Genomic DNA, 13,880 nt, shown 5'->3' with positions numbered 1-13,880 from the left:
CAGACAGGGAAACACACATGTTTTATATTTCTTAGTTCATATTCTTTGGTGTGAACCATAAACTTCTAGATTAAGCCAAAACCTATTGCACTGCCATTTGAGCCAAACTAAGTTCAAAGCTCTGGGTGAATTATCCCTGAACAACATGATGAAATCCCTGAGATGGGAGCTTTTACCCTGTAGTGGGGACAAGCAGTGGATGTTTTCCAGACCTCTGTGACTGCCCAGCACTCTTAGAGCACCTTTCCAGTGTTTTGCAAATTTTCTACCTACATAGACCAGCCTCCCCAAGGAAGATGCCAAAACTCAACATCCCCACACTCTCTCTTTTTCCCCCCAAATTCTTTTTGTTGAAAGTATTACGTATGTCCCATTTTTCCTCCATTGACCTCTCCCAGGTTGCCCCCGCCCTTCCCAGACTCTCTTGCAGCTAGATCACAGGGCTGTGACTATGGCCCTTCCAGTCACATGCACTGATAAGAGAATAAATAAGATAGTTCCATAAAGACAAAGACACACAGAGATCTATATTTTTTGTGAGTGCTGCAGTGTTGCAAAAAAGTTACTTAGGCCAGAGACAGACCAGTAATAGGGATTCTTGTAATAGCATTTGGTGCCCAAGAGGCAGAGTCCTCAGGTAAGTTCCTCGTGGTACAATTTGGGCATTTGCTAGGTTTGTGCCAATTAATATGGTAGCTAATAGCTTTATGCCCCTCTTGGGCTCTCAGAATATGGCTAGAGCAATGGACTAAATTTTTAAATGAATTTAAATTAAAATGTCAAATCAGTTGCTGCATTCATTATTAGAAAACTTTTAGGTATATTTGGAACAGCTTTGGTATGTGTATCTACTTTTTCAACTGTAAATTTTATGAAATCAAAATCTAGATTGGGTTTTCTGATAGAAGTTTAGTATCCACATTAAAACAGGATATTAAATGTAAAATACACATAGGATTTTGAAGATGATATAAAAAATAATGCAAAATATCTCAATAATTGTTTATGTTGATTATATGTTATAATAATATTCTGGATGGACCAAAGTTAATAACATATATCTTTAAATTAATGTCACTCTTTCATTTTACTTCTTTAACATGGTTATGGGAAACTTAAAATGTGATATTTTCATTGGACAGCAATTTCCTAGACGAACGGTTCTCAAATTTAAATATACATCAGAATTTCCTGGAAGTCATATTAAATTAATACAGCGTGTTAATTGATAATAACAGAAGGTGATCAAGGAAGAAATCTGCAGAAGTGGCCTTTTAGGTGAACTCAAAGTTTAAGACTTGGGGAGAGGTCTGCTGCAGAGAGAGGGGATAGCATGAGCTAGGGTCTGAGGCAAGAAAACGACCGGCACTTCTGAGAAGCGCCAAGAGGCTCTGTGGCCAGATCATACAAGGGAGGGATGAACATGTGACGAGAAATCAGAAAGACAGATGGGAACCAAACTGTGCATGACACTGTAGGTTTTGGTAAGGAGTCTGAATATTATTCAAAATGAAAAGGAAATCCATTAAAAAATTCAATCAGTGGGATGGGGGATCTGATATTACTTCTAAAAAATTAAACAGGCTAATGCCTGGAAGACGGATTGACTATGAGAAAGTGGAAATGGACAGAACTGTAAGAAGACAATTGCAGCAATAAAGAAAGGCTAAGTAAAATATGCTGAAATGACCTACTGGAATTGTAAGCAGCTACTGACTGTAAAGATTATGGAGCTGGTACAAATAATGCAACTGTTTAGGATACAATGTTAACTGAACAAAAGTCAGTATATAAAACTGAGCAGACATTACACTTCAACTATGTGAAGTTATGTATGCATACAAAGAATAAATGAGAATATACACCGCCTACCTCAAAAAAGAAAAGAAAATACTGAAAGTATGGATGATAGGGTTCCTTTGCCAAAGTGTAAATTAAGCTAATATTACTTTAGAACAACATAAATTGGGAACTTCTGTTTAGTTAATTGAAATATTTATTTTGCCTATCCTCTTGTGAAATATTTTTGTCAGCTCATTTATTCATTTTTAATAGATCTTACATGTTCATTTTTGGGGGGTAATCTTTAGATTCAGAGTGGTTTGAAAAAAATCATATTGGTATTTTTGCTGAGTTCAGTTTGATTCCCATATTTAGAGATTAATTAAGGGAAAACTGATATCTTCATATTATTGAATTTTCTAGTCAAGAGAAGTATTCTGTTCACTTATGCCTTTTATTCCTTCGTGCATATAACTAAGAACTTTCCAACTGACTTTTCACTTCATAAAAGAATGCTATTGAATTTTTAGTAATTCAACTCTAGTTTATGGTATTAGTAGACCTTTATAGTTTATTCTCTTTGATTTTCCATGTATAAAAGCATATATCATCAGCAAGTGATAATTTTCCTTCTAACTTTTATAATTCCATTTTCTTTCTCTTGCCTAATCCCATAGGCCACTAACTCCATAGCATTGTCAAACAATAGTGACCATGGTGTGCATTTTTGTTTTTCCTAATTATATGGGAAGTGCTTTGGATGTTTAACAAATAAACAATTTTTTTAACAGCTTTCAGTGGCGCTACCATATACTGGATGTGTACTTTCCAATTCTCTTGCATTTTCATCTCTACCTTTTTTGTCCAATGCCTTCCACCTTGAAAATGCCCTTCATTTGTTTAAAGACAAAAAAAAACAAAACAAAACACAAAATACGATTCTTCATCTCTTATCCATGGCTTCAAAAGGAAGGGGAAAAAATGGAGTGGAGGTCAGGGCGAAAAGGAGCTTGCTAGACCCCATAGCAACAGCCAGAGCCCAGGGGTAGAGGACCTTCTTTCAGGAGAGGGCCCTGCTCCCGGGGTCACTGCAGAAGGAAGAACTGGGACTTGGGGAGGAGTCGGGCCACCTCCGCCCCCAGCCCGCGTCGGTGCCACCGGCGGCGATGAAACGTGAACCCGGGTAGCCCAGGACACACGATCGTCCCCCTCGCCCGCCGCCAGGGCCCCGCCGGGAGAGACAAAGAGACCTCGGCCCCAGCGCGGCCGGCTGCGGCCCCCCGGGCTCCCCTCCAAGGCTCCCGGGCCATGGCCAGGTCTCTGCGCGACCCCCCTCCCGGGAGCACTGCCGGCTCCATCTGACCGCCCTCCGTCCCCTCCATCCCCTCCGTCCCCTTCCCGTTCCGGGCTCTGCCGTCGCTCCCAGCCGCTCCCGTCTGTCTGTCTGTCCGGCTGGCCTGGCGCGCGACCTCCGGCCACCGGCTTGGATGGACGCGCGAAGGCTGCCCGGCGGTCCAGGGCTCTTGCTTCCAAAGTTGGTTCTGCTCTCTGTGCTCGCAGGTCAGTGGCCCGGGGCGGGGGAGCGGGCTGGGGGCCCCGGGGCCCCGCTTGGGTCCCACTCGGGGCGACGCGGTCTGAGTCGACGCCCCGGGAGCGCAAAGATGGTGTGGTCCCCGGGGAGGGGACGGGGACCCTGGTCTCCACCTCCACGCGGTTTGGTTTTGTTCCTTTCCTTTACGGTGCCCTTTCCTCTGAAGTTCCCTCGCTGTTCTTTACTTCTCGTTCCCTTTCTGCACCCAGCAACCTGGAACCCCCAACCCCACACTCAGGGGATTTTACTCTCTGGATAACGGAACATTATCCAGTTGTGTCCGTATCCACGACTCCGGAATCAGGGCGGTTGGAGGCTACGGGGTGGAAGGAAAACATGTTTAAAAAGCACCTGAAGTCTGAGGAGTATTGCGGACGTTTTCCGACGAACCAGAGTGGTGACTTTTGCATTTCACTGCAGGCTACGCACTGCCTCTCCACCCTCGCGTTTTGAATATTCCGCTTTTTCCCTCTGGAAGTAAAAACCCTGAGACCTTTGTTTTTATTCTTTAGAGGCCGATTCTCTAGTGCAGTCGCCTGGGCAATCAGATGCTTTGAAGTCAAACATATGGTTTTTAGGAGGCATACATTCACCTGGAGTCTAGTCTGCTTTCGTGGGTTCTGTTGAGCCCTTGTTTGTAGGTGAAGGGCACCTCATGTCCCTCCTCCTAATTCCTCTCAGTGAGCATTGCTGATGACTGATGAGGCAAAGTGCTTTTCTTCTTTAGCTATTGCTATGGAGCCCGATGATCTGGCCTTTTCATTCCTTACTCAGGTCTAAAGTTAATTACACACGGGTTTTTGCATCTGTTTTCTATTCACAACACAAGCTAAAAGCGAAGTGTTTTTGCAAAATGTTTTCCCTGTCTCTAATTTCCTATGAGGAAAACCAGAGGCTGGTACCCATGACCTTGCGATACTAAATTTATGTATAGCAGTGTGATTTACTTTTTAACATATAGAAAGATTGTTTTTATAAGTGCATATAAAGATACAAGAGCTGAAATGAAGAGTTCTTCAACATTATCTGCACATCAAAAGCTTTGCATTCCTCTTTCAACTCTGCCAGAACTGACACACAATAACTCTTATGGAAATTTTCAGTCTGTTTATTTAAATGCAAATTAGTGGTTTCCATAAGTTAGTTCAAAGATATTTTCCTGTAGGGAAAATGAAGAAATTTATAAAACTAGGAAAAGCACTTCCTGTTTAATGAGGAGAATTCACATTCTAATCTGTTTACACTTATTTCTTTTACTTAAATCATACAAGGTTTCAGAACTTGAGGGACTAACAGAATCAACTGCACTCATATTTGTTTTATCTCTTTATTCGTTTCTTTGAAGTAATGATAATTCTTTCCTACCCCTTGTCCTTATCAAGAGAATACAAAAATAAGAAAATCGAACACAGCAAATGCAACTGTAATAACCTCATTTGCTCTTACTCAACCACACCATTGATAACAACTTTTTCTTATTCTTTTGTCTTATTCTATACTTTGTGGTGAAGAGAAAGCTTCTAATTTGCACACTTTTCCTTCTCTTGGCTCCCTTCCCCAGGTTCCCTTCCCGCAGAGCTGGTTGGTTAGTTCAGAAAGTTTTCTCTCCATCCATTTCTTCTCTCTTTCCCCATCTCTCCCTGCTAAGCTACAAAATACACAATCTGAAGCCAAAAATACTAAGTTGACTTATTGTCTTTGATAAGAAATATTTAGTTAATGTGTTCTTTGGTGTTAATTCCTGAACTCTTTATAGCAGAGGTTTTTTTATATCAGAGGCTTCCATATTCGTTCATCTAATATTTGCTGAGTGAGATATGGTGAGTGACAGAGGTCTTCCTGTGAGTCTTGGCTAGGAGATAGTGTGTCCATTACCCAAATGGGTCACAGGAGAGGTACAATCACGTGCTATTGGTGTTCAAAGGAGCAGGCCTTATTGCTGGCCTAGGAGTGTAAGCTCCATGAAAACGATGTCTGTTTTGCTCAGCTAAATAGTCTCAGAGACTAGCAAAACGCTTGGCCCATAAGTGGAACACAATATTTCTTCAGAAAAACTGAATTGAGTAGGACTTTTAGGAACTAGGCCTTTGAAAGATAGGGAGGTCTTGGAGATGGAGTAATAGGACATAGTATGCACAAAGGCAAAAACCACAAGATGTGTCTTCGCAAAAATAGATAATTCAGTTTGGTTGGAAGTAAGAGTTATGGCTGGAAGTGAGGATTGAGATGAGATAAGGGAACACTACAGAGGTAAGAATAGTTCAGACACTCTGTTAAATGAATTGTTTTAATGGGACAAAAACACAAGTAGATGTGCTGTCCATAACCTGAATTATAACCCCAAAGCAAACGTATTAAATTCCTGGCCCATTTGTGAAGGAGATACGAGCAAGTTTCTATACCTGAAGCATCATGCTGTATTGTGAAGTCACTTCTGGAATGAGACCCAATGAAGTGTTTACATTATTATCCAACACCCAGTACAGGCTACAAAGACAGGATTTGGCCAAGGTTTTGCCTTTGCAGTCTCAGCTAGAGTGACTTCTGTCCCCTCCCTTTCCTTCCTCTCTTATCCTTAGCTGTAGTTTATAAGAACCTTGTTCTGAGCAAATCTTTGCAGCCAGATGCTGTTTTTCCTGTAGGACACATTCCTTAAGGTGGGGTGGGGGTAGGAAACCTTCGTCCAGATCTTCATGTCTTTAACTAAGTTTGCATTGGCTGATTTTCAAGGATATTACCTTGAATATGAGAAGCAATATTATTTGTTTTCTGAAGACAATAAAAATGTTCCATTTTTTTTTTACAAGTGAGAAAACGCTCCTGTATTGTTCAGACTCTGATCTTTGTAGAATTATTCTCAAATAAAGTGGAGAAAGCAACTAACATATCAAAATAAGCTTTGAGGTGTTGTTGGAACCTCGGTCTGGAAATGCCATGGTTGTGAATGTATTTGCCGAGCTATTAAATCTGCCCTTTTCAGTCGTTTAATTCTGGGAAGTAGACAGGAGCACTGGAAAATGCCATAAAAATCAGGAACAATGTGTGACACGATGGAGATGTTTGCTGCAGGTAAAAGCCAGTTTCTTGGCTACAAGATCTTGGGCTTGGTTTCCTGTCACATTGGCTCAAAATATTTTGATATCAGCATGTCCCTACATTAAGAGTAATTGAGTGCAATAGTAGTAATTGTGTCTTTGATATTCATGGAGTGCTTAGTAAGATCCCTGTCCTGGATGTCATTGAAAAGGCACCTCATAAAGCTACTTACATATCGGTTGTCCTCCCGCAGAACAAATGAGGATATCAGCTCTGCCTGTATCTCAATGTCTTTTATAGCTTTTAAGATCATGAAGCAAAACATTCCTAAATATTTGAATTAATTAAACAGCACACAAAAAATGAGAGCATTAAAGTAAACATTCACTGGGAAAATGAGAAAATAAATAGCCTTTAAAAGTTTGATGCGTTCTGCAAAAAGCATACAGTCAATAAATCATTAGATTGCGTTTCTATCTTCAAAATTTTCAAGTAAATTTAAGCAGAGTTACTGCATCTTACAAAGGTAACTATCCTCCCCCGCCCCATATCTTTTTACCCCATCCCAGAGGAAGACATTAGTTTGTTAATTTAGAAGTTAGAAATAAAGTTGGGGGAAAGAAAGTGTGAACTTTTTTATCTTGTTCCACAAAGGCCACACATTATTGGTAAAGGTAAATGAACTTTGCTACTTTTTGGTCACATCCTTTTGTAAAAGTTCATCTTGGCAAGGAGTTGATTTAAAAGCAAAAGCAAAATTTTTCTTTCCAGATAAATCAATTGGGCATGTAGACCTAAATATAACATCTTGTATTTTTATGTGACTTGAGCAAGAAAGCAAAAGCCTTACATAATTTAGAAAATTGTTATTACCTTCAGAGATTGAGTTGGAAATGACTTATTTTGTGAATTTTGAACATCTAACTTAAATTATCAGGTTGTACTTCATGTTTTCCTAATACTATACCTGAAGCTCATATATCCATTATAATGTATACCACTAACCATAACTAAATGGTAACCTTAACCTGTTAAACATAAATTATTTAGATGGAATAAAGAATTTTTTAAAGCCAGGGTAATTTCTATTCAACATTTTTGGTATAATTCTCCTTACCAAAAACATGTGGCAAAAAAAGAGTAATTTGGTTTTGTTAACTCTAACATGTCCTTTTTAATCAGAAAATACTTTCCCCCCATCACAGAGTGCTGTTTCATAGTTTATTGATTCTTCAACCTGACATTAAACTCTTAGTTTTTCCACAAGTTAATTATCTAGGGAAATTTCATATTTTCTAATCCAAATACGTTGACAAGATATGCAGACTTATTTGTGTTACCATATGTAAGCAAACCGTGATCATTGTACATTATTTTAAAATTATTTCCAGTTGACATTATTCATGTCAATGACATTTTCCATTAAATGAAGTTGAAAGTAATACCCTAAAGTCAAAAGACTTGACCATTTAAGAATTATTATGAGAACTCAGTTGACAAATTGAATGACTGTTTAGTTAGGTCATTCATTCCTCCCTTCATTGTCTAATTCAATTCTGACCACCAACTATGGTGCTGGATTCAAAGAATCCAGCAGGTGATTCAAAGAATGGTCTTTGCCTTTTCTAGCTTTATATCTAATAGAGAAGGAAGATTAGTTCAGATGTTTACAAATGTTTTACCATTCTGAGCACGTTAAACAAAAATCTAAATCCACTGAGGAATGGTTAAGGTATGAAATGGGATAATTTTTCATGAAGTTGTGATTTCAGAACTGTAACTGGATATGTTGTTTTTGTTTTTTAGACAATTGTCTTGCTCAGTGTGGCAAAGACTGCAGATCTTACTGCTGTGATGGGACCACGCCCTATTGTTGCTCCTACTACGCCTATATTGGGAATATCCTCTCGTGAGTAGTGGTCAAATTTGGCAATATTGATGCCCTTTCCCATGCCCAGATATGGTTTCAAAATGTACTGTTATAGGCACGGGCAAGAAATTTTTAAGAGTGGTTGTTGACATATAATCTGTACTGGAGATACTAAACCCTCATCACTCTCTAGTATGTTATATTACTGGACAGCATGTATAAGTTAATATAGAAAATAAATTGCCTTGATTGTTGCTTAATTTGTGTTTTAAAATAATAACAATGTTTAAAGTAGACCTTATTCACATTACTGATCTTTTTTTCAACATTGTAAATTACGCTGCCTGCTTTGTTACAACGTTTATAAGTTAGAATTTGTCATGTAATTATAGCCAGTTTATTTTGCCATCCATGTATTTGTCTAACTCCTTCAGTAAATATCCTGGAAAAGAGACATTATGAATAAAAACAGCTGAGATATGAAATGTCAATTTTCTATGTAATGCATATAAAGCAACTTCAGGAACCAAGCTTAGAGCCAAGATAGTCTAGGCGTCAGCAATGTAAAGTAATAACCAACTACGAAAAGCAATGAGACATACACACTTCGCCTGTGTTAAGCATTTCTCCATAACGGACTAACATTTTATTTTAGAGATGCTTCTAGTGACCCTTTCACAGGGGTCGCCTAAGACCATCGGAAAACACATATATAATTACATATTGTTTTTGTGATTAATCACTATGCTTTAATTATGTTCAATTTGTAACAATGAAATTGGGGGTCACCACAGCATGAGGAACTGTATTAAAGGGTCGCGGCATTAGGAAGGTTGAGAACCACTGTATCTAGACAACGGGAAATGGAGAAGCAGGAACTGCCTTCAGGGTTGTATGTCTGAAAAGTATACAACTCTCTGTTTCTCTGCATAGACCATCATGGTGGGAAATTAGAGGGAGAGAATTAGGAAGGTAAGACTTTTCTGAGTCAGAATTGCCTGTGTTTTTCAGATAGCTGCAAGAGTCTAGCCTCTGTTTTCCTTAGTTTTTATTCATCAAGTGAACATCAGGATGATTTAGATGCTGTCCTGTTGTGGCTTCACTCAGGCCCTATGAGGGCTTACTTGGAACCAGGAAAGATTAGGCACTAAACTAAAGGTTATCCCCTGCGATGGCATATAACTCAACATCCCTTTCCCGAAAATAGAAAACCTGGTATAACAAACTTTCTAGACTCAATGTTGGGGCTGATACTGGAGATCCTGTCTCTCTGAATGAGACCAACAAGCAGCAGGCTTCCGGTTCCTCTTGAAGAATGTCATGGTTATGTAAGAAAGGTCAGGCTGTAATAAAGATCGAGGGATGGAACTTCAGCATTTTTGAAATGCATATAAACTCTAAATAAAATGTTTGAATTTTTTTTTCATGGAAGACTTGGTGGAAAAGAGATGAAGTTTCCTTCTTACATTAGGGAATGGTCAGAATGATAGTTATAGGAATTAGCTCAAAATACCCTAAATATAAGTATATAATGAATGATGTTGCACATTGATATATCACTTCACATTTAAACTACATTATGACTAAGTTCCAATTTTATTTTCGAGTGGTCTCCACATGCCAGATACTGCTGTGCTGGGTAGATGTGTGAGTGGTCCCAGCAGGTGGTATACATTTGAGGAAGCTGACATCAGAGTGATTCTGTGGTTCTTTGGTCCTCTGATTCCTGGCCCATTTCCCTGTCCACTAACTACACCGTGCTCTGTCTGTGCCTTTGTCTCTCATCTGATAGCTCCCGCCACCCTGGTAAATATATATGTGAGACATAATTTATTAATCAGAATACTTAAAAATTAAGCTTAGGCATGCTTGATATGTTTTAATTTGCAATCATATTCACATGTTAATGGTACATATTCTAAGTCACTAATTTCACCACTTAATTAAAGTAAAGAAGTAGTTGAATTGATATATTTATCTAGGTTATTAGGGCCATGTACTTGTAATATTGGGGGGGGGGCAGATTTTGTCTTTGAGACAGATGGCATTATGTTTCAGGCAGTTAACACTGAATTTTCTGTTCAAAATAGAAACCCCTAAGTAAATCCCTTGCTAAACAATTCTTAGGGGGAAAAAGGAGGAGGTACTTTAAAATGTTTTCCCCACTGGATAAAGGAGAATACATTTTCAGGATTTCCAGTTATTGTTTAAGATTTGAAAAGAGTTCTTAACCCCACCCAAAGTTGTTGTTTTTTTTAAGTTGGGTGTGGGTGGAGGGGTTGAGAGAAAAAATATCAGTCCAAGAATGCTTACGAAAGTTCTTTCATGCACATGCCTTCAAATATAGCTATTTTGGAACTCAGAAGCTCTGCTTTCTCTATTCCAAGCATCTAGGCACATTCCTAGCAAAATCATTTTAATCATCTTAACAGAAAATTAAATCTTTGTGGTTATCAGAAAAGTAATAAGGAAGAAAGCAATAAACACAATGGATGTTTTGTCTCATAAATGAACAACTTTATAAATTGGCTTCTATTTTTGTCTGTTTAAAAATAGAAAATATCTTGGCTCAGCTTACAATGAGCTAAAAAGAGTACAATTTGGGTCATTCTAGACTGTTGGTAACTGATGAGGTCTGAAACGCGTATCATGGTTGCTGAGTGCTCTCCCTAGTCACCCTCTGAAATGATCGGAGTACACATGTTTCACCCTTAATTCTCTTTAGTTCAACTCTGCTCTGTTTTGCAGACTAAACATTAAGACTCATTTTGAAGAGATCACAAGAGCCAACTTTCTTTTTACCTTTGAGTTAAAAAACCTTATTTTACCTGGATGAGTTAATTTTTACAAATAAATTGACCCCTCCCCCTTTTATTCCTTTTGTGGTTAGTAGCTTTAAAATTTACTTGTATCTCATGGAAAACCTTAAAACTTAAAGTTTTACAATAGCATATCAACCTTTTTAATGAAGATATAATTGGCATATAACATTGTATTAGTTTCAGGTATATAAGGTAATGGTTTGATCACCACGGTAAGTCTATTTAACATATGTCTATTTAAAATAGAATATTCTGCTTAAGTCATTATGGTCACAGATAATGTTTTCAATATAGAAAAGTAGTAGTTATTTTCCAGAATTTAGGAATAATTTTACAGAAGTCAGCATATACTATGTAATCAATTATTAACAAATACATAGTGTGTGCCATAACCATGGCAGTACTGAGCTAGATTATCAAAGATGAATAAAGGATGTACCCTGACCTTGAGGATCTTCTATAATAAGAAAAGAGAGTGTAGGCAAAACATTCTAATTTGATGAAGTAATACATGATGTGCTATTAGAGGGCCAGGAAGAGAGAAAACAGTGCAGAGTGTGTGTGTGTGTGTGTGTGTGTGTGTGTGTGTGTGTGTGTGTGTGTGTGTCTAGAAAAAATGTTTGGAGAAAACCTCATAAACATGAAATTTGAACAGAACTTTGAAAGAACTTATTTGCAAATGGACAGTGAAAAAAGGTAAGCACTTCTAGACAGATGGATTTGTGCTTTCAAAACAAAGATATAAGAAAGGAAATGGCCAGTTTGTAAAAAGCCATGTTGCCCAGCATTGCTAGAGAGGTAAGGGTAACCTTTTAACCCTTTGCGGTTGTATTAAATTTGGACATGGGTGTCGTACTGGTCGGAATTAATTTCCATTGAAAGAGCAGTGATACATAACATGCAAGATTATGAAGGATAAACAAGATTTATTCTTTTTTGGAACTACGTCACTACTAGTAGAATCACTACAAACTTTATCACTTTCTATGTCAGAGTCAGTATTCAAGGTGCCAAAATAAAACTCTTCATCGTTACTTTCAGATTCGCAGTACACTTCTTTCGGTAACTTTCTTTTTGCCATTTTGGAGTATTATTTTGAAATATCTTAACAAGCGAGAATGCCTAATTACAATTAAACGTAATATGTAAAGCTTTATTTGAAATTCTGCGAAGTATCTCTGAAGCTTGTCGATTTCTTCACTCTCAAAAGGCGACTGACTCGCCACGGTGTTTTGCATGGAGAGTGTGGAACGACTGCGTTTGTTTATATTGAGTTTCGATATCTCCGATTTGTCGGGGCAATGTTTTGGTTCGTGACAAGGTCGCTTAGACACTTAAGAGCTTTCAGAGAAATGATGAACTGATACATGAATGAATAGAGTTAAGATTCGTACGGTTCCTTGCTGTGGTGGCTGAGAGCAGGCATATGACCGGAATGGTAAAAAAGCTTTGGTGGCTGAGAGTAGACAAACGACTGCAAAGGGTTAATATAACATAAGAATAGGTGTGTAAGTCAAAAGATAAGTTCTTACGTTTGCATACTTTTATTGGTAGATTTCATACATTTATTGGTCATGCCTAAAACAATTGAAACAAAATAATTCAGTATTTTTCTAGAAATAAGACAGCTGGTGTTTTTTTTTTATAGAAAGAACAAATTCTTAGCACTGAAACAAGGGATATAGGTGAGAAGGTACCAAATAATGATGATAATTAATCATTCCATAGAGAAAAGATTTTGAATAAACATTTGAGTTGTTACAGTATTTAGAACCATTTATGACAGACTGTGTGACTTTAGAATCATTTTGCCATTTTTGACATTGTTTAATCACAAAAGCAACTACCTGAAGATTAAAGCCTCACTATGCTTAAAAATGAGAATTGGGCCAATTCAAGAAATAAACAATTTCTCATCCAATTGATTCTCAAACATTTCACTCAGCCGCTCTTGTCCACGGAAGATAAACATCTGTGATGAATATGGAATAGGCTATTTCAATTTTTGCTGCTGATGAAATTGAATTGGCATTCCCTAGAGAGAGGATCCAGTGTAAAGATGTGGTTTCTACAATAATCTTTAGAATTAGTAGAATTCAAGGGAACAGAGAGTGCAGTTGAGTGGCTAATTATTGTTAGACTACTGAAAGTGAAGGTAAGCTACGACATGAGTAAGAGAATAATTGTACAATATCGAATAGGAAGCAGTAATGACTGGATTGGACACAGTGAGCCAGATGACAAGAAGTAAGATTTAATCCCCTTCCTCAAAAATAGATTTTTGCTCTTCCAGCTTGCCTGTGTAAGATGCAGGTCTGTCTAGGGATTCGTCAGAGAGACATCTGACCAACTCAAAATCCCCATGGGGAAAAGTCCAGAGGAAGAACTAATAATGAAGATCCTGGTGGGATTAAGGTTCTTTTCTTCTCAATGAAATGTGAAAGATGTATTGCCTGGAGTTTTGCAAAGACAGCTACTAAATATCACAACTGTGATTTTAGAGTCATGTTATGCATGAAAGCAAAATGAAGTTAAAAGATAAAGGTTTCATATTTTCAAATGGCATTTGAGGTTCTATGCTCATTAAGTAGCTGAGCATTCTGAATAAAACATATGAGGCTATGCAAATACTGACAGAAACATAATGCATTTTGAAAGGCCTTTGGCATTGGTAAAAACATTTAAGTTAATTAAATTTAAATTTTCTTAGTACTCAGGAAAAGAGCACTTCTGGGATAGAGCATATTAAGCAAACCAAAGTCTGTGGGAGTCTTATTTT

General features: G+C 38.0%; 1 protein-coding gene across 1 annotated transcript in view; it reads left to right on the top strand.

The window, feature by feature from the left end:
• Positions 1–2,920: 2,920 nt before the first annotated feature.
• Positions 2,921–13,880, top strand: part of CYYR1 (cysteine and tyrosine rich 1) — a 74,305-nt gene continuing 63,345 nt past the window's right edge. Inside the window, exons 1-2 of the mRNA XM_036351978.1 lie at positions 2,921–3,342; positions 8,216–8,318. Of these exons, the coding sequence (XP_036207871.1) occupies positions 3,270–3,342; positions 8,216–8,318 (176 nt within the window). The 5' untranslated portion in view covers positions 2,921–3,269. The remainder of the gene's footprint in view (positions 3,343–8,215; positions 8,319–13,880) is intronic.

This window comes from Myotis myotis, unplaced genomic scaffold (assembly GCF_014108235.1).
Source record: "Myotis myotis isolate mMyoMyo1 unplaced genomic scaffold, mMyoMyo1.p scaffold_m19_p_2, whole genome shotgun sequence".
NCBI lineage: Eukaryota > Metazoa > Chordata > Mammalia > Chiroptera > Vespertilionidae > Myotis > Myotis myotis.
This window is presented reverse-complemented; position numbering and strand designations above follow the sequence as displayed.